At 43.0% G+C, this 21,154-nt stretch overlaps 1 protein-coding gene across 1 annotated transcript in view; it reads right to left on the bottom strand.

The window, feature by feature from the left end:
* dner (delta/notch-like EGF repeat containing) overlaps positions 1-21,154 on the bottom strand; it is a 223,206-nt gene that overhangs the window by 7,465 nt on the left and 194,587 nt on the right. Inside the window, exons 9-10 of the mRNA XM_055645657.1 lie at positions 17,307-17,429; positions 13,001-13,114 (exon numbers count right to left, since the gene is read on the bottom strand). Of these exons, the coding sequence (XP_055501632.1) occupies positions 13,001-13,114; positions 17,307-17,429 (237 nt within the window). The remainder of the gene's footprint in view (positions 1-13,000; positions 13,115-17,306; positions 17,430-21,154) is intronic.

Here is a 21,154-nt window from a genome sequence, read left to right as displayed (position 1 = left end):
GAGAGAGGAGAGGGAATGCTGGGTCTACCTGAAGTGACACAAATCAATATTCATACCAGTGGGCTGTAAGCTGCACAAGCAAAATATGAGATGCTGTTCCTCCCTATATGAGATGCTGTGGCCTCACTCTGACAATGGTGGAGACCGAGGACAGAAAGGTCTGTGTAGGAATGGGAAGGAGAATTAAAGTGTCCAGCAACCGGGAGATCAGGTTGGTTCAGGCGGGCTGAGCGAAGGTGTTCTGCGAAACAATCGCCCAGTCTGCGTTTGGTCTCGCCGATGTATAAGAGTCCACATCTTGAACAACGGATACAGTAGATGAGGTTGGAGGACTAACCTGAAAGGACTGTCGGGGTCCATGGACATAGTCGAGGGAGGAGGTATAGTGACAGGTCTTGCATCTTCTGTGGTTGCAGGGGATGGTACCTGGGTAGGGGGTGGTTTTGGTGGGAAGGGATGAGTTAACCAGGGAGTTGTGGAGGGAACGGTCTCTGCGGAAGGCAGAAAGGGGTGGAGATGGGAAAAAGTGGCCAATGGTGGGATCCCATTTCTGATGGTTATGTGTTTTATGCAATGGCTGATGGGGGGGGCGGGGAAAGGTAAGGATTAGGGGGACTCTGTCTCTGTTGCGACTAGTGGGAGGGGGAGCACGGGCGGAGCTGCGGGGTACTGAGGAGACACAAGTGAGGGCCTCATCTATGATGGGAGAGGGGAACCCCCGTTCCCTAAAGAATGAGGATATCTCGGATGTTCTAGTATGGAACACCTCATCTTGGAATGGGGGATAGATTCTATGCAGAAAGCAGGCTGGGAAGCAGTGTAGTCTTAATAGTTGTGAGAGTCAGTGGGTTTGTAATAGACGTCAGTCAATTGTCTAAGTTTGACCTCTTGGGAGTGCCAGTATTTTCTTGATGGCAGAAGTAAACGATTTGGTCAGAAATTAAAGAACGGAAAATTACAGCTCCAACAACAGGAACTAAGAGGCACGGTTGTGCAAATATCTAGAAAAGTGTGGGGTGCACAGTGGCACAGCAGGAGTGTTGCTGTCTTATAGCGCCAGAGACCTGGGTTTGATCCTGATTGGGGGTGCTGTCTACACAGAGTTTGTACTTTCTCCTGTAACCACATTGGTTTTCTCCGTGTGCTCCGACTTCCACCTACAGTCCAAAGACGTACAGGTTTGCAGGTTAATTGGCTTCTGTAAATTGTCCCGAGTGTGTAGGGTAGCACTAGTGTACAGAGTGATCATGGGTTAGTACAGACTTGGTGGGCTGAAGGGCCTGTTTTCACACTGCATCATTAAAGTCTTAAGTCTAAAAGTCTAAAAGACACATTTGGATCTTAAATGGGAATAACAAGGTAGAATTGTACGAAGAAGCAAGGAACTGCAGATGCTAGTTTGCAAAGAAAAACAAAGTGGTGAAGTAACTCTGGCTGCATCTCTGGAGAACATGGATCGGTGACATTATGGATCGGGACCCTTCTTCTGACCCGCTGGGTTATTCCAGCACTGTGTCTTATTATTTATTTTTTATTGTATGAATATTGATTTCTGAAATAAAATCACAGTGACAATCCTATATCAGAATTCTGATTTGAATCAATTTCTGACCTCTGTTTCTCTTGCCTGAGCATCACCCAGACTGTGATTTGATCAGCAGTATTTCCTACTGAGTGCTGCTTCATAACAGTATTTCCTCTTGTACTAAAGCCGAATATACAAGAAGCAGCTGTTACTGTTAGTGCTGGAAAACTACTCACTGAAACTTGTACACAATGTTACCACTGAGCCACAGGACAAAAACATAATGGAAGGACATAAAGATAGCAATGGGATTAGGTCATTTGACCCCTTGAGACGCCCGAGTCTGCAAGAACATGGCTGATTTTTTACCTCAGTACCATCTTCATGTCCTAACTTCATAGCTGCCTGGAACAGAACATTTCAAAGATTCACCACTATCTGATGGAAAAAAACTTTTCCTCATTTAAATTCTAAATGACCCGACATATATTTTGAGATTATGATCATGCGTTCCAGGCTCCTTAGCAGGACAAAACAGCCTTTCATCTCTGTGTTTAAGAAGGAACTGCAGATGCTGGAAAATCGAAGGTACACAAAAAAGCTGGAGAAACTCAGCGGGTGCAGCAGCATCTATGGAGCAAAGGAAATAGGCAACGTTTCGGGCTGAAACCCTTCTTCAGAAAGTGATTGGGGACGATCAGCCATGATCACATTGAATGGCGGTGCTGGCTCGAAGGGCCAAATGGCCTACTCCTGCACCTATTGTCTATATCCTTGTTTAAATGGGGAGACCAAAGTTGTGCTCATTAACCCAGGAGTGAATAATTGGAGCCCAACCACCAATCCCGGGCACTCCACTTGTCATGGGAACCTGAGGCGGACCTGTTTATTCCTACTCTTTGTTCTTTCTGTGTCTTTCTTTCTTTCTTTCTTCCTTTCTTCCTTTCTTCCTTCCTTTCTTCCTTCCTTTCTTCCTTCCTTTCTTTCTTCCCTTCCTTCCCTTCTTTCTTCCCTTCTTTCTTCCTTTCTTCCTTCCTTTCTTCCTTCCTTTCTTCCTTTCTTTCTTTCTTTCTTCCTTTCTTTCTTCCTTTCTTTCTTCCTTTCTTACCAAACTCTCAATCCATGCTAATACCATGGACTTGTTTTGTAATTGCATTTTGCACTAATGTCTTGTTTCTTTACAATCTTTTCCTTTTCACTGTCTTTCAGGAACCGTGTCATTTATGTGTAATTGATGTATAATTGATGTTTTAGCGTGTGTCTGAGTCAACGTGCCTGTGATGCTGGCACAGTAGCACAACGGGCAGCACAGTGACAAAGCTAGTAGTGCCTCTGCCTCACACTCACAGTGTCAGAGACCTGGGTTCGATCCTGACCTCAGATGCTGCCTGTGTGGAGTTTGCACATTCTCCCTGTTACCGTACGGGTTTCCTTCCAGGTGCTCCAGTTTCCTCCCACATCTCAAAAACGTGCGGGTTATTAGATTAATTGACCTCTGTAAAATTGCCCCTAATGTGTAACTAGTGGATGAGAAAGAGGGATAACTGAACTAGTGTGAACACTAATCAACAGAAACTCAGTGGGCTGAATGGCCTGATTCCATGCTGTATCTCTAAACTAACTCATCATACTGATGTATATGATAATAAACTTAACTTCTTCTATATTACCCCTAATTCCATATGCTGTAAAAATTTTTATTGAGCAATATTGGGATTTCAATGGATATTTCTAAGGCAGAAATTGATAGATTCTTGATTAGTACGGGTGTCAGGGGTTATGGGGAGAAGCAGGAGAATGGGATTTCATCAGAAGTTTTCTGAAAATCCAAATACACCACAACGTCTGGTTCTCTCTAATCTACTCTATTGGATGCCATTTTTAGAGAATTGCAATGGGTTCGTCAAATATGATTTCCCTTTCATAAATCATGCTTCAATTTTACTGCTTTCTAAATATCTTGATAAAATAGTGTCATACAGCAGGGGGTGTTCACATTAAACAGTGGGCACTAATCTGTATTAATTCATCTTCCAGTACTGGGCCTGTAGCCTTCAGTGTCTGGGTGATTCGAGCATTGTCTCAACAATTCTTAATTACTGCTCTCTTCTTCCACCACTTTCCCTGCCAATGCATTCCAGGTGGTGAAACATTTCGTCCTTGGATCCGCCTTGGATCCCCTTGAAACTTCCAAACCCTGACTTTAAATCCGTGTCCTGTAGTTTGCTTCACTTCTGATTAGTTTAGTTTAGAGATGCAGAGCGGAAACAGGCCCTTCGGCCCACCGAGTCCATGCCGACCACCGATCCCCGTACACTAACATTATCCTGCACACTAGGGACAATTTACAATTTTACCGAAGCCAATTAACCTACAAACCCCTATGTCTCTGGAGTGGGGAGGAAACCGGAACCCACAGAGAAAACCCACACGGTCACGTGGAGAACGTACAAACTCCGCACAGACAGCACCCTTAGTCAGGATTGAACCTGGGACTCTGGTGTTGTAAGGCAGCAACTCTTCCGCCGTGACACCATGCTGTCCTCTCCGTAGCGCTCATAATTATATTCATCTCATTCATGTCCCCTCTTAAGTTCACTCTAGGGAAAACAGACCTAGCCTTTCCAGCCTCTCCTCATAACTGAAATGCTCTAACCTAGACAAGGTCTCGGTGAATCCCATCTTTTGCCTCCCCCGCACTGTCAGATTGTCATATCACATCCATTGTTCATAAGTTCTAGGAACAGAATTAACCATCAAGCCTACTCTGCCACTCAAACACGACTGATCTATATTTCCCTTTCAACCCCATTCTCCTGCCTTCTCCCCATAACCCCCGACACCCATACTAATCAAGAATCTGTCAATCTCTGCCTTAGAAATATCCATTGATGTCCTCCACAGCCGTATATAGGGGAAAAAAATCCACAAATGCACCACCTCTGACTTACAGAAATTCCTCATCATCTCCTTTTTAAATGTACGTTCTTCAATTCTGTGGCTATGACCTCTGGTCCTAAACTATCCCACTAGTGGAAACAACCTTTCCACATCCTCTTTATCCGGGCTTTTAACTATTTGGTAGGTTTCGATGAGGTTCCCCCTCATCCTTCTAAACTCCAGCGAGTACAGGCCCAGTGCTGTCAAATGCTTATCATATGTTAACCCAGTCATTCCTGGGATTATTTTCATAAACCTATTCTGGACCTTCTCCAGCACCAGCACATCCTCCCTCAGATACGGGGCCCAAAATTGCTCACGATACTCCAAATGCGGTCTGACCTGTGCCTTATAAAGCCTCGGCATTACAACCCCGTTTTCATATTCTAGTCCTCACAAAATAAATGCATTGCTATGGATTCCAACTTTTTTCCCACAAGTTTGAAATGCCTCTTTCACCAAACGTGAATTCAAAAGCACTTTGGTGATGCCCTGAGCATCTGGAAAGGGAATGGGAGGAATCTGACTGCATCCAATTTGATAATTATAGTGCTGCCACTACATTGGCACAACAAAGCAAGGATTCTTGTCGCTGGCAAATTACACACTGCAGCCAAACACCAATCTTCTCCAGAAACTATCAATTAATTGGCTAACTATAATATATCGTTCTCTCTGTGCCCGTACTTCCTGGCACCTGAAGCACTACCAAGCCATCTGGTTGCTACTCCGTACTAAATACATTTATAGTGTTTACATCATTGGAGTCAAAAGATGCATGTTGTGTAGATGCTAGATTATTAAGTCTGATCTGTGTTGTAAAGTGTCCAAATACCATGGCTGAGAGTGTTCACTTTGGTCATGAGTGGCACTGCCGTACACATATTGTGCAGAGCAATTATGCTCGTTGTCAGAAGTGAGTTTTCTTCCTTAAGTTGGAACTAAGTGTAAAAGGATATGATCTTGATATGATGGACGATAGGTGGGAAGAAGCTCCTTTGGGGCAATAAATACCAGCATTTTATCGTTTAGTTAGCTTTGGATTAGTTTAGAGATACAGCGCGGAAACAGGCCCTTCTGTCCACCGAGTCCGCGCCGACCAGCGATCCCTGTAGACTAGCACTATCCTACACACAAGGGACGATTTATAATTGTACCAAAGCCATTTAACCTTCAAATCTGTACGTCTTTGGCGTTTGGGGGGAAGCTGGAGTACACGTGGAAAACCCACGTGGTCACAGGGAAAACGTACAAACTCCATACAGACAGCACCCATAGTCAGGATTGAACCGTGTCTCTGGCTCTGTAAGGCAGCAACTCTGTGCCATCCTTGATCCTGGGTTGATAGAAGATGGGAGGATACTCCTTTGGAGCAATAAATACCAGCATATTATGGTTATAAAAGTTGCTATTAACAGGCACATTTAGTCAGCATTTTATAAAATAATTCTTTAAATTTAGCATTTAAAATAATTTATGGGATTAAAAAGTGATAACTGTAGATTGATTATGCATGTCAACCAATCACATATAAGTTAGCATCACTAACCCCACCCCACTATAACGTTTATATTAACACTTGCTTCCGGCACTGCTCAGTTCGAGCAGCAGTTGGGATGTTCTGACATCTAACCATCCTTTATGCTGTTAAAGTCTATGTGCTGATTAAAGATAACTTTGGATCACATAGGGTGTCTGTCTGTCTACAATAACCTATTTCAAAATTGTTGAAAATTACTTTATCATATAAAACATTTTTATTCAGTCTGGTACAGCAAAGGTGGGAAACTTAATTTTAAACAATTCAAATGACTTTGAAAATATAATGTAATAACATTTGCCGGTTGTACTGTAGCCGGTTTATGAGTACATTATATATTTGTCAGCTTTCTGAATGGCTCTATCAGTATCCCCCGATACAAAAATAACATAACTTTATAACTCTATAAAGTACATAAATGGGCATCCTTATTGGAAACATGTAATTTGTCCCGGAAATGTGGTTAAAGATGCTTGTGGCCTGTTTCTGTGTACTTTTCAACGTCTATAAAAGACAGCTAAAAATGCATTTTCCACTTAGCTAATTTACGCTTGAAATTCCTTCTTTCCTTTCCAGGGTTCATCCTTTCCTGGATGAATTAGGTTGAACAACACAAGCAGCTGGAAGCTAAATCGTCTCTTGTTTCAGTCACAGCTTTCCCTCCCCAGTGCGTTAACCTCGCCTGGCTTCTGTACACGGCCCAGGTGGATTTCAGAACCTTATTGAGAATAAAACACAAAGTGCTTGAGTAACTCAGCGGGTCCGGCAGCATCTCTGAGGACAGGGATAGGCGTCATTTTGGGTCGAGACCCTTCTTCAGACTGAAGAAGGGTCCCAACATGAAACATCACCTATCCATGTCCTCCAGAGATGACCCGCTGAGTTACACTGGCAATTTGTTTGTTTTATTCACAACTCCAGCATCTGCAACTCCTTGAGTCTCCGTCCCTTAGGGTTAAGGTTAGGATTAGGAGGGTACAGTGAGTTGCACTCCAATCAGAGAAGAACAATGCATGACTTGCTGCTATGACGACGCTGAGAATCGATTGTTCCGTTTTTGATAAGCAGTGTGCGAAAATCTCACATTATTGGGGTCGTGTAATATCACAGATGAATACTTATTTTCTACTCTTTACACTGGGCAATGTATTGCAGATCCTTCGTTGGAATATCAACTTTTCTCAAATACTAGAGGATATAGTTTTAAGGTTAGAGAGGGAAAATTTAAAGAAGATGTGTGGGGCAGACTTTTCATGCCTGGAATGAGCTGTCAAGCGGTGGAAGCAGATACGATAGTGGCATTTAAGAGGCTATTAGAGAGATAGATGAATATACAGGGAAAAGATGGATGTTAATTACATGCAGAGAGAGGAAATTAGTTTAATTTGGCATCATATTCGACACAGACAATGTGGGCCAAAGGGCCTGTTTCTGTGCTGTACAGTTCTATGTTCTCAATGACCACCACAATTAAGGTTGGTATGAGATACAGTACATTCTGGCAGTTTTAGATTCTTACTCCTTTAGAATTAGACTATTACCCAAAGATAATGTTTTGCTTGGAGGAGTTGATAATAAAAAGCATGAAGTCAGTGGCGGACTGGGTCTAAAAATATTGGTTGCCAGGAGACAAAGGGGGCCCAATTCATCAGGGGCCCACTTGATATAGGGGGCCCACGCCATCGGGCAAGCTGACATCCTGGCCAGTCCGCCACTGCATGAAGTTGTAAAAGTGAATTATGCTCTTCCTGTAATAGTCAATGTGCATGTGCTAGGGATATAATTCTAGGTAATATATCCAATAAATCGGAATAGATATTAGATTTACAAGGATGTTGCCAGGACTTGAGGGCCTGAGCTATAGGGAGAGGTCGGGTACACCAGGAGTCAGTAGGATGAGGGGTGATCTTATAGAGGTGTACAAAACCATGAGAGGAATAGATTGGGTAAATGCACCGAGTCTCTTGCCCAGAGTAGGTGAAATCGAGAACAAGAGGACATAGGTTTAAGGTGAGGGGAGAACGATTTAATAGAAACCTAAGGTGTAACATTTTTACACAAAGGGAGGTGGGTGTATGGAATGAGCTGCCGGAGGAGGTAGTTAAAGCAGGTACTATCGCAATATTTAAGAAACTTTTAGACAGGTTTGGAGAGACATGGGTCAAACAGAGGCAGGTGGGACTAGTATCGGTGGAACATGTTGGTGAGTGTGGGTAAATTGTGCCAAAGGGCCAGTTTCTGCACTGTATGACCCTATGGCTCTATATTAGATCTGTTATTAAGATATGACATCAGTACAGTAGTGAAAAATAATTTTCAGTCAGAAAATCAAAACTTCTAATTAGTTTGAATAATTAATAACAAGAGAAGAATGTCACTGGTAATAATTCAAAGGCCACTGAAAGCAGTAATACTAGAGAACAAAATGTACGGCAGGAAACAATGCGATAATTCACCTTGACACTGCAGTTGGACTGCTGGACCACGGGAGAAGGAACAAAGGGAAGAGATAAAGACCTTGCCTTCCATCACAGTGACGAGATGTTGGAGACTCACTGTGACGGGTCTTGGATTGTTTTGTAATGTAAAAAACTGTAGAAGTGATATTTCGTTCAAACCTAGGTTTGAATGACAATAAATTGCATTCTATTCTATTCTTCTAAATAAAAAGAGATGAGGTAAGGTATGTTTACTTGGAGAATGATAATGGGGAATTAAGAATGGGAAATAAAGAATTGTCAGAGATTTTGAACAAATATTGTGTCTTTAGAGTGCAAGATACTGAAAGCATTACACTAATAATATAATATCTGTGGTCAAAATAGAAAGTGGAATACAAAAATAATTACAATCAAGAGGGAAAAGCTATTAGGTAAATTAATGGGACAAAAGGCACTCGGCTCCCTTCGGCTAAATGTCCTGTTTACTGGGGTCAAGTGGAATGGGTGCAGAGACAATGGATGTACTGGCTGAGCCTAAATTCCTTAGATCCTGGAAAAGGTCCCAACTGTTTGGAAAAATCCAAGTGTAACATGCTTCATATTCAAGAACATGTAACATATTCAAGAAAGGAATGAGACAGAAAGGAGAAAGTTGCCGGCCAGTTAACATAACGTCTACCATTGGGATAAATGCTAGGATCCATTACTCAGGTACTAAGAATAAACAGTTGGTAAATCATAGTTCAGTCAAGCAGTGTCGACAGGGTATAAGGAAAGGGAATAGGTGTTGGACAAATTTATTGGAGTTCTTTATGGGTGTAGCAACTAGGTGTGGAGAGGGATCAGGGTGTCCTGATCCATGAAACATAAGATTGGCATGTAGGCAACGCACGTGATTAAAGGCAATTGGAACACTGGTCCTTGTTGCAAAGATGATGAAGTCTAAAAGCAGAGTCTCGTTACAACAGCGGAGGGCATTGATAAAGCTCAACCTGTAGTAATGCACACCTTCTGTTCTTATTTAAGGAGAACTATATTTACATTGAAGACAGTTCAAAGACAGTTCACTACTTTGATTCCCGAGATTAAAATCTTGTCTTACGTTGAGCTGGTTGGGCAATATTGAGTTTAAAGAACAAAGTGATCCTCTTGGAGAGTGTTAGGTTGAGAGAAGGCTTGATAGAGTGAATGTTGAGAAGATAAATTCCCTTGTTCGGGGATCTAGAACTAGGGGGGTATGTAAGAGTCCAGGCATGATGAAGACAATAAGGAATGTCTTCTGAGTGGGTCTTGAATTTGGGGAATTCTCTATCTTTGGAGTTTGAAGCATTAAATAAATGCATTGCTAAGATGCAATGTCTACAGCAGAGTTAAATTCTTGGGGGAATAAGCAGGAAATTGGAGCTGAGGCCAAGGCTTGAGGAATGGTGTTACCTACTCCTGCTTCTTTGTCTATATTCTTATACAAAGCATTGGTGTTACACTGTGAGGAGTTGTTCCTGCTTGTTACTGAATTGCCCAATTCCAGTTTCCATGAAAATAATAGAATTGAAAATCAAGTGAGTTCTATTTCAGTCCGCTCCATAGATCATTGCCCAAACAATAAAGGGAAAAATGATCCTCTCTGAAATACTGACTTCACAAACATGGAACAGTACAGCACAGCAATAGGCCCTTTGGCCCACAATGTCCGTGCCAAACATGATGCCAAGATAAACTAAATCATCTGTTTGCACATGACCCATATCTCTATTCCCTGCATATCCATGCACCTATCAAAACTCTTCCTAAATGCCACTATCGTATCTGCCTCCACCACCATCCCTGGCAGCGTATATTTCATTCACCCACCACCACCGTGTTAAAAATACTCGTCGCCCACATCTCCTTAAAACTTTACCCTTTTCACCTTAAAGCTTTGCTCCCTAGTCTTTGACATTTCCGCCCTGCGAAAAAGGTTTGGACTCTGCCATATTTCTGAATCTCATTATATTATATAGATATCAGGCCTCTCCTCAACCTCTGGCATTCCAGAGAAAATAATTAATGTAATTAATCAGCAATACGGTTGACACAAGACAAGCAAAATGTTATAGTCGTATGAGTGTACGTGAACAAATTGATCTCTGCACCGCTCTGCGACCAGAGGCCACAAGCCTCAGAATAAAAGGACGTGCCTTTAAAAAGGAGATGAGAAGGAATTTCTTTAGTCTGAGGGTGGTAAATCCGTGGAGTTCATTGCCGCAGACATATTTTTAAGGATGAGATTGACAAATTCTACATTAGTATTGGGTGTCAGGGATGATGGGGAGACGGCAGGAGAATGGGTTGAGAGTGAAAAATAGATTAGCCATGATTGAATGGTGGAGTAGACTTGATGGGCCGAATGGCCTACTTCCACTGCCATAACTTATGAACTTGTGAACCATTGCTCAGAAGAACAAAATCAGCTTTGAAGTTATTTTGAAAATATTCTTGTAACGTCCTCAGTTCTTCAGACCTACTGATTTGACATCTTTAACCAACTGTTAAACTTACTACACCTAAAACTCATTCTGAAAAGGACTGGGAAACCAAAGTTCCAAACGGATAAATAAAGTTAATTGAAATTGAAACTGAAATTGATTCTGGGCGCCTATCTACTACCTCTACTATAATGAGGGAGTACATCATTGAAACGTACCGAATCGTGAAAGGCTTGGATGGAGCGGATGTGGTGAGGATGTTTCCACTAGTGGGAGAGTCTAGGACTAGAGGTCATAGCCTCAGAATTAAAGGACGTTTCTTTGGGAAGGAGAAGAGAAGGAATTTCTTTAGTCAGTGTGTGAATTACAGTAGGCTGTGGAGGCCAAGTCAATGTATACTTTTAAAGCAGAGATAGTTAGATTCTCGATTAGTACGGGTGTCAGAGGTTAGAGGGAGAATGCAGGAGAGTGGGGTTAGGTGGGAGAGATAGATCAGCCATGATTGAATAGTGGAGTCGACTTGAGGGGCCAAATGGCCTAATTCTGCTCCTATCACTTATGACCTCCCTCCATGAAGCTGTTGCAAGGAAGCCTTGCACTGCTTTTAATTACAGTAAGTAGCTGACCACTTATTGATTTTTTTTGTATGAAACACTTCACCTTCCTCTCTCCTGACTCTTCTGCATATCCTTCACTCATTGCTTAATGCTGCAGAGTATTTTGCATGTATGGAGATAGGATTGATGTTGAAGGGCTGGTAAACCATCTGGAAGTGGCGGCGCTGGGAACGGCTGCGGCTCGCCTGCAGTCCGTTTGTCTTTTACTTTTTTGTGTTGTTTTTTTTCGTTTTGTCTAGTTATGTTTTTGGTTTTTAGGCTGTGTTTATGTGGGGAGGGGGGTGGGGGGTGAAACGGGGGCTGCTGTCACTCCCTTTGGGGGAATACGACCTTTTTGTCGTATCCCCCTTCTCTGCCTCCATCTACGCTGAGGCCTAGCGGAGCCGGCGACCTCGGGACTCTGGAGGCAGCTGACAGACTCGTCCTGGGCTCGCTCCCGGCCCAGCCCGGGATGGAACGGTGCTCCCGTGAGAGCGGCCTGGTGAGGGGCTGGAAGGGAACAGCGGCACTCCCGCTGGAGTGGCCCAGCCCGAGGGAGGAACGGCACTCCCGCTGGAGTGGCCCAGCCCGAGGGAGGAACGGCACTCCCGCTGGAGTGGCCCAGCCCGAGGGAGGAACGGCACTCCCGTCGGAGTGGCCCAGCCCGAGGGAGGAACGGCACTCCCGTCGGAGTGGCCCAGCCCGAGGGAGGAACAGCACTCCCGCTGGAGTGGCCCAGCCCGAGGGTGGAACGGTACTCACGTGAGGGCGATCCGGTCCGTGTGCTGGGATTACGTTAGGCGGCGGTGTCCAGAGTCAATGGGTTCAGCCGCGGGCAGGCGGCTGCGTCTGCTGGATTAGAGGTGCGGCGGCTTCGACCACCCCGGGCCGCAGTGTTTGAACCGGCCCGTTCGCGGGGTTCGGTGAGGCGCAGAACTGTTTGTACCATCGCCCGGTCGGGAATCGCCTCAGCGCAGAGGGAGAAGAGGAGGGAAGACTGCAGCCCTAAGATTTTTGCCTCCACCACAGTGATGAGGTGTTTGGAGGACTCACTGTGGTGGATGTTAATTTGTGTTTATTGTTGTTTATTATTGTATTATTGTATGTATGACTGCAGGCACGAAATTTTGTTCAGACCGTAAGGTCTGAATGACAATAAAGGAATTCAATTCAATTCAAAGCCATGGGCAATGTGGTAGATTCACTTTGGAGAGAATGTTGGTTCATATACTTACCTATTGACTGAATCTCCTGAGCACTTGTATGCAAACTTCAGTGCTGTTAAATCTCAAGCAAGTTATGTTTCTGGCTGCTTGCATGATAGTTAACTAATTACAAGATACAGTTACTTACCTCATCTATCACCCAGCGTGTGATGTAAATTATGATGAACTGCTTGGCAAAGTTTAAAGCAGGTTTTAGTGAGATGGATTTTCTTCACAAGATGAGATGTGACCATACTGCTAGTAAATCTACTGTTTCACACCACTTGCCTGAAAATCCAGATGCACAAACGCAGGTAGTATTGAGTTCCTTGCTGATGCAGGTGGCTCCATTCTGACAGCTGACATTAGCACATGGATCCTTATATAGGTCACAATGTGTACCTGGAAACAAACAACAACTTTATAAAACCAACTATCATTTATGAAAAATCCCAAACTGCCTCAGACGAAGCTGTCAAACACAATTTAATGTTGATAGACACAAAATGAAGAAGGGTCTTGACCCGAAACATCTTCTCTCCAGAGATGCTGCCTCCAGCATTACTCTAGTAACTGAGTTACTCCAGCATTTTGTGCCTAACTTCAGTGTAAGCAAACCTCTGCCATTCTTACCTATACAAAATATAATGCTGGGCTGTGCCCAGTGTTACGTATATCTGTGCATGAGAGACAGTACCACCGGGGAGAGCGTGGATAAGTATGTAGATGTTCAAGGGTATCGCAGAGGAGGTGAGGTTTAAAGGTTTAAAGAATGAATTTAAGATATTGGCAGTTGAAGGCACTACAACTGTGACACAGTGACACAGCGGTAGAGTTACTGCTTTACAGCGCCAGAGACCCGGGTTCGATCCTTTGCCAGAACCAAAGCAATGGTGGACGGTAGTTTGAGTGAATGAGGATAAGGTTGGCGACATTTAATTTGACCAGGAAAATGGTTTCCGAGCAATGGTTGCTGTTCCTGTGGTTACAGAAACTGTACAACTGAAAATCCACATATTATAATCCTGCTTCACATCTCAAATAAAAGCAGAAGGTGCTGGAGCTGCACAGCAGGACAGACAACATCTGTGGAAAGAGAAAGGCTGAGACCCTTTGTCAGATATGGGAAATAGTGTTAATAAGTTGGTATGCACATTTACTAATTTGTCTCACCTTTTCCGAGATATTCCCTTGTTTCTACACAACCCTCCCTCCCTCCTCTGCAACTACAATTAACGTTACTCTCTTTACAAGTTCCGATGAAGGGCCTCAGCCCTGAAATATTAGCACTGTTTCTGTATCCACAGCTGCTGCCCAACCTCTGGAGTGCCCCCAGCATTTTCTGTTGTTGTTTCGGATTTCACAGTGCCTGCATTTTGTTTGTGATCTCCATCCACTTCCCGCTAGAATATAACCATTGCAGGAAGCCGAGTCGAGTCGAGTCGAGTCGAGTCGAGTTTATTTGCACAAGTATGTTGTGGTACAGGTACAGGTACAAGCAAGAATTTTATTGTCCTCTCTGGGACACTTGACAATAAAACTCTCTTGACTCTTGATGAAAATCATGCAGCAGCATCATAGTCACAAAACATCTATCTATTAATATATAAAACTCTCATGCCATCCGACCGGCTGCCGTCCAGCTGCCTTTCTGCCTTTTGATTCGTTGACGGCTGCTCCTTCCTATCAGCTTCCAACACACTTCGAAACAAAGTTGCAAGACAGGAACACTCTGAACTTTTCACTGCTGCAGCAGGCAGGGGAGGTGCAATTGGATTTTGTTTTTAATCCACTGCTGAGGGAGGCAGGGGAGTGCTGGAATCTTAAATTTGGGAACAGCTTCAGTTCCATTGGAGGAGCCAGGTATATGGTGGAATATTGGGTTGGGGGATCACACCATTGGGGGAGCAGACCCAACGGGTCTGCACTTGGTCTAGCAATTCTATAAAAGTATGCAAAATAGTGAAAAGAAAAAGACTGCATAAACACAATTAGAAAACAAGTCCATGGTTAGGCAAGAGGTAGTCCATAGTGCTCCATTGCTGAGGTGGGATCTGAGTTGTGAAGAAGGTCTGAAGAAAGGTCCCAACCCAAAAAGTCACCCATCCTTTTTCTCCGGAGATGCTGCCCTGGCCCGCAGAGTTAATCTAGCACTTTGTGTCTATCTTCAGGTTGTGCAGTTGGTTCAAGAAACTGATGGTTGTTGGAAAGTTTCTGAATCTGGTGATGTGGGACTGCAGGCTTCTGTACCTCCTGGCCGATGGTAGCTGTGAGAAGGGGGCACAGCCTGGAAAGTGGGGCTCAATGATAATAGAGGTTGCTTGCTTGAGGGAGCATGCTTTATACCAATGTTTTCGGGTGGCTGTCCCCATGATGGACTAGGCCGAGTCTCTTCTGTGGCTCAACATTTTGACTTGACCTGCATTAAAAAGATTTGGTAGAAATTCTGACCTTGACTGGGCTTTTTGGCAAGTGCTAGAATTGGTAATGACCCAGTGCAACACGAACATGGGCTCATCTTTGGTGCGTTTTTGCAGTATGTTGCCATTAATCAAATCTAACAGAATCCATAAGATATTTCCAGTGCAATGGATTTCAATGTGTATTTTTAGGTTTTAAGAATGTTTACGAAAGAGGGTGAACTATGTTCTTAGACAGAAATGAATTATTAGAAGAAACCAGCTGAGGTAAGGAGAAGATTAAACATGAGAAATGTTGGAATTGAGTTCAGAAGTTCCTGTGTGACAATGCAGGTACCAATGAAATATGGCAGCAAAATAATATTGAAATGTTTCCCTTATAGGAGAACGTATGAACGAGAATGGCTTCCGTTCAATGTTTGCCCCATTTTTCAACCAAACTGAGGCTGGATAGAGGTCACAATTATTCCCACCTACCATGCAATGATGATGCAGGATGCAATGTTGGTCCAAACTTAGTTATCATTTAACTGCTTTCAGGAGGCTATTATGATGCATACAAACATAGTCTGCTGACAGGGGGATGAATGTCTCAATGATTAAAGGATAATCAGGATGTTGATAAAAAAACATTATCAATGTTGACCCACTGAGTCCACGCTAACCATTGATCACCCGTTCCCACTAGCTCAATGTTATCCCACTTTCATATCCGCTCCCCCACACACTAAGGGTAATTTACAGAGGTCGATTAGCCTACAAACCCGTACGTCTTTGGATCGTGGGAGGAAACTGGAGCACCCAGAGAAAATCCACACGATCATTTGAGAGAGCATGCACGTATCACACAGACAGCACCCGAGGTCAGGATCAAACCCGCGTCTCTGGTGCTGTGAGGCAGCAGCTCTACCAGCTGCACTACTGTGCCGTCCTAGTATGGTTATGAGAGGCAGAGGATAGGGTTGATTTGGAAAGGGTGGCAGCTGTGGCAGAGCTTCAAATACAGGGAAAGCAGTAGTTAATTTAGTGGGAATGTTGTACACAATCCTTGCTTACTGAGTTTGCTTCAGCCACCACATTACCTCAGGAGGTTATGTAAAGTAAAATTAGTCTGATAACATAAGAAAAAATACTTTTTTTTCAATGCAATCATTCCCAAAGAAAGTATGGAAAAATTGGTTTCCAACTGCAATTTGACTTCAGTGGTTTAATTGAGCCTATTTATTCAAGGGCCCCACAGTGGGGAAGTGAGCTATGCTGTTAGGCAACATTTCAGATTTGATCTCTGGTTTGCATGGAGCCAGCTGGCTTCTGCTGGGCAATGAACCCTGCACTTGGCTTCAGAAAAAAGGGAAAATTGGCCAACAGACTTGAATCTTGAATGCTCTAATTGTTCACGTTAGGACAGAATGTAAAATGAACTCAGAAATATCACATTGATCTGTGCAATATTTGTATTTATTTTGCCTTATTTTTTTAACTCAGTTTATTGAATATTTTCTTTCTGTTCTCCCCTGCATGACTTATGGGATCCTGGGTGATACTGGGCAGGTTGTTACTGAGGTCAACCCTCATTTGTGATGCAAGGTTGATTTGCAAGTGCGACCTTGAAGTTAGTAACTCTTCCTTTACTTCTCCATCGTCCTGGGGAAATATTTGGCCTCCCCATAACGCAGTGTGGCCAGAGATCTGTAGTGCAGTGGTTGAGCTGCTGCCTCCATCGCCAGAGACCCTGGTTTGAACCTGGCCACGGGTGCAGTCTGAGGGGAGTTTATACCTTCTCCCTGTGACCACATGGGTTTTCTCTGGGTGCAACGATTTCCTCCCACTTTCCAAAGACATGTAGGTTAATCCGCTTCAGTAAATTGCCCCTGGTATGTGGAACGGACGATCGATTGTCGGCGTGGACTCGATGGGCCTGTTTCCGCGCTGTATCTCGAAACTAATCTTTCTAAGCAGATTGCTTCTCCCATCTAAATCCAATGCAAATTCAGAACGTTCACCGCCACAAAACAACTTCAAATCGATACTGCAGCTCTGACCCAAATCAAAAGGTGAATCTGTTTTGAAAGCATGCATCTTCAATAGTAAATGAGTTGAAGTTGTATTTTTCTGCAGTGTAAGAGAATTTATTCATTGACTGAACCTTAAAAACACCAACTCCTCTGACCTACCTTCATATTCAGCAGGACACAGGCATTCGTAACCATTTACCAAATCTTTGCAGGTACCCAAGTTCTGACAAGGTGCTGAAAGACATTCATTATATTCCTCCTCACAATACAGACCGTGGTAACCTGTGGAGAACAAAGGCTTTGTACGTAAATCATACTGTAGAAATGGTCATTACAGACTGCAAATGAAGGATAACCCAAGGGATAAGAGACAGTATCTAACCCACCTTAACATGAAAGGATCAGTTGGACATAATATTATTACTTGTGGGCAAACGTGGACAGTGGAAACACACAATTTAAGAGCTGAACTAAATTTGCTCAGACTAATTGATTTTTTATCTAATCTTTCACGGAATCATTTGAAATGGTGGCATACTGTATATCCTCCTGAACTGAGGAAGCTCTTGAGAATAAACCACATGCTGGTGGGTTCGGAGTTGCGCACAGGATATAGAACATAGAAAGGTACAGCACAGGAACCATAGACACAGAAACATAGAAAATAGGTGCAGGAGTAGGCCATTCGGCCCTTCGAGCCTGCACCCGCCATTCAATATGATCATGGCTGATCATCCAACTCAGTATCCTGTACCTGCCTTGGACCCACAATGTTTGTACTGAACATAATACCAAGATAAACTAATCACATCTGCCTGAGCATGATCCATACACCTCCATTTCTGGCATATCCATGTACCTATATAAAAGCATCTTAAACACCACTATAGTATCTGCCCACCACCACCACCTGTGGTAGTGCGATCCAGGCACCAACCATTCCCTGTTGAAAAAACTTGCCTTGCACAATTTTTTTCAAGTTTGCCCCTCGCAGCTTAAAGCTGTGCCCTCCCGTCTCAGACATCCTGGAAAATGACAGATATCCTTCCTTAAAATACATTAGTGGATCCGATGAAGTTTTAACAAACAATCTGGTAACTTCATGTTTAACTTCACGGGGACTTGCTTGCGCCTCCATCTTGTGCCTCATGGTTTCCTCCACCTTGTACCTAACCCATGGTTTCCAGCTCCAGTTCCCTACCTCCTCCAACTCTTCTCCCAATTCATGGCTGCTGTTGCTTCAATTAGCTTTTAAATACTAGAATTTACATTTCTCAGCTACCCAGGTGAGCTTTGACCTCCTGTCATTGGATCAATGGTGCAATTGTATTTAGATCATTTGTTGTAAGAAAATAATGGAATTCTGCCTATGTTTAACTAACTTACTTCATTGAGATTTTCTCTGTTAATATTTGAACGGATGTTCAATTAGGAAAACAGATAACCAACTACTGTTGGTAGATACATTGTCAAATAACTCATGCTTTAGTTGAGTTATTGACAGTATTTTGGATGCTGGTCTACAATGTTCTTGGAGCTGATGCCCCAGTGTTGCTGTATTCTCACCTGAATATTCTGAACCCTGGTGCTGTTTGGAATTTGGAATTTCAACAGATAACTATGTCAAAAACCTGACAGGATCTTCATTCATGGTGTAAGATTAGATTAGATTAGATTAGATTCATTTATTGTCATTCAGACCTTTCGGTCTGAACGAAATTCTGTTTCCCTGCAGTCATACATATAATTTAAAAAAAAAAAAGACAAAACACATAGTCAACACAAATTTAACATCCACCACAGTGAGTTCACCAAACACCTCCTCACTGTGGTGGAAGGCAGCTTAGAATTAACTGCTGAGCAATCCTTAACACATCAAACTTAGAGTTTTAGTGATACAGCATGAAAGCAGGCCCTTCGGCCCATCGAGACCACACCGCCCATCAATCACCCTTTCACACGACTTCTATGTCATGACACTTTCTCATCCACTGCCTACACATGAGGAGCCATTTACAGAGGCCAATTAACCTACAAACTCACATTGCCTTTGGGATGTGGGAGGAAATCTGAGCACCCGGAGGAAACCCACACAGTCACAGGGAGAACGTGCAAACTCCAAACAGAGAGCACTTGAGACCAGGATCGAATTGACAGGATCGATCTGGCGCTGTGAGGCAGCAGCTCTACCAGCTGCGACACCATTTGGAATTTGATTTTTTTAAAACTATTATTTAGTCAACTACTATGATCATTGGTTACCATAATATAGTTTTATGACAGTCAAAATAATAAAAAATAAAACACATATTGAAAATATTAGCAAAAAAAAAGCAAAACACTTTGCCTGTCACTGCAGCTTGGCCAATAGATGGCAGTGTTAAATTACTATATGTTTATGTGATGGGGGAAAACAGTGAGGTTAAAACCATGATTTTTATAGTGTCTGCACATTGAACTCTCATCCTGACATTTGGCTCTGCTGAAATCAATCAGGCTGTATCTCAGAAGGGTGACGATGAATATATCCAGCTATATTTATGTTTCCTGTAGATGGCCCTGGGCAAAAGCATACCCCAAAACATCAGATTGGATTTCCAGATGAGACACCTTCATGAAATGCTCTTCGGGAGAAAGGTGTAAAATATAAACTGCAGGAACAATTACCAACGCCTATCTCTCCAAAATGCTCACAGTATATGTCCGTGATGACCTTTGCCATGATTTATTTCTGTCACTTTAAAGAAATTATGACTAATCTATTATTTCCCCTATGTTAATTGTGTGACATTAGCTGCAGATTAATGATATGAATAAATGAACAGTATGACATTCTGTTAATGATTCTGCCAAAGTAATAAACAATGGAAAGTCCTATTAACATGTTCAGCATTCTCTTTGTTGATATTGTTGGCAGTAGTTTCCCCCGTCCCGATATTTAATGAATGAATGGTATAACATTATTGGGCACCATTCCATCTGAGTGTATCACTTCCCAAATAATCACACCAGTAGATTTTTGTGGGATGTTATGCGTTCGGGTTGGGTTACCATTAGGGACTGGGTTAAGGGACTGGATAATTGACAAATTATGCACTTCAGAACTGGAATGATGATTACGAAAGCAAAGGAAAATGCAGGGTCCATAAGAGCTGGGGATTGGGATCTGCTGGAATAATCCTACAGGGAACCAACTTGATAAACCAAATGTCTTCTTTCCCTCTAGTTTCCATGATCCAGGAAGATATTGGGTTAAATAAATCGTTTTCTATGCAGCATGTAGGATGGACATTTCTTACAATCTTAATTTTTTGATGCACAGGGTTTAAAGTCATCAGGTCATAAGGAACAGGAGTAGAATTAGGCCATTCGGCCCATCAAGTCTACTCCGCCATTCAATCGTGGCTGATCTATCTCTCCCTCCTAACCCCATGCTCCTGCCTTCTCCCCATAACCCCCGACACCTGTACTACTCAAGAATCTATCTATCTCCACTGAAGGCCTCCACAGCCTTCTGTGGCAAAGAATTCCAGAGATTCACCGCCCTCTGACTAAAGACATTTCTCCTCATCTCCTTCCTAAAAGAACGTCCTTTAATTCTGAGGCTATGACCTATAGTCCTAGACTCTCCCATTAGTGGAAACATCAAGAGTCAAGAGTCAAGTTTTATTGTCATATGTCCCGGATGGGACAATGAAATTCTTACTTGCTGCAGCACAACAGAATATGTGAATATGTTAACATAGTATATAACGGGGGAAGAGGAAAAAAAAGAAAAAGTTCAATAAATAACAAATATAGTGCAATAATAATTATAGTATTTTGCAGTTCAGAGCTCAGAGCTTATTAGCTGTTGTGTTTAATAGCCTGATGGCTGTGGGAAAGAAGCGGTTCCTGAACCTGGACATTACAGTTTTCAGGCTTCCTGATGGCAATGGTGAAATGAGTGTGTGGCCAGGATGGTGTGTGTCTTTGATGATTTTGGCTGCCTTTTTGAGGTAGCAACT

The sequence above is a fragment of the Leucoraja erinacea genome, chromosome 14 (genome assembly GCF_028641065.1).
Source record: "Leucoraja erinacea ecotype New England chromosome 14, Leri_hhj_1, whole genome shotgun sequence".
NCBI lineage: Eukaryota > Metazoa > Chordata > Chondrichthyes > Rajiformes > Rajidae > Leucoraja > Leucoraja erinaceus.
The sequence above is the reverse complement of the archived record's forward strand: the minus strand, read 5'-3'. Positions and strand labels throughout refer to the sequence as shown.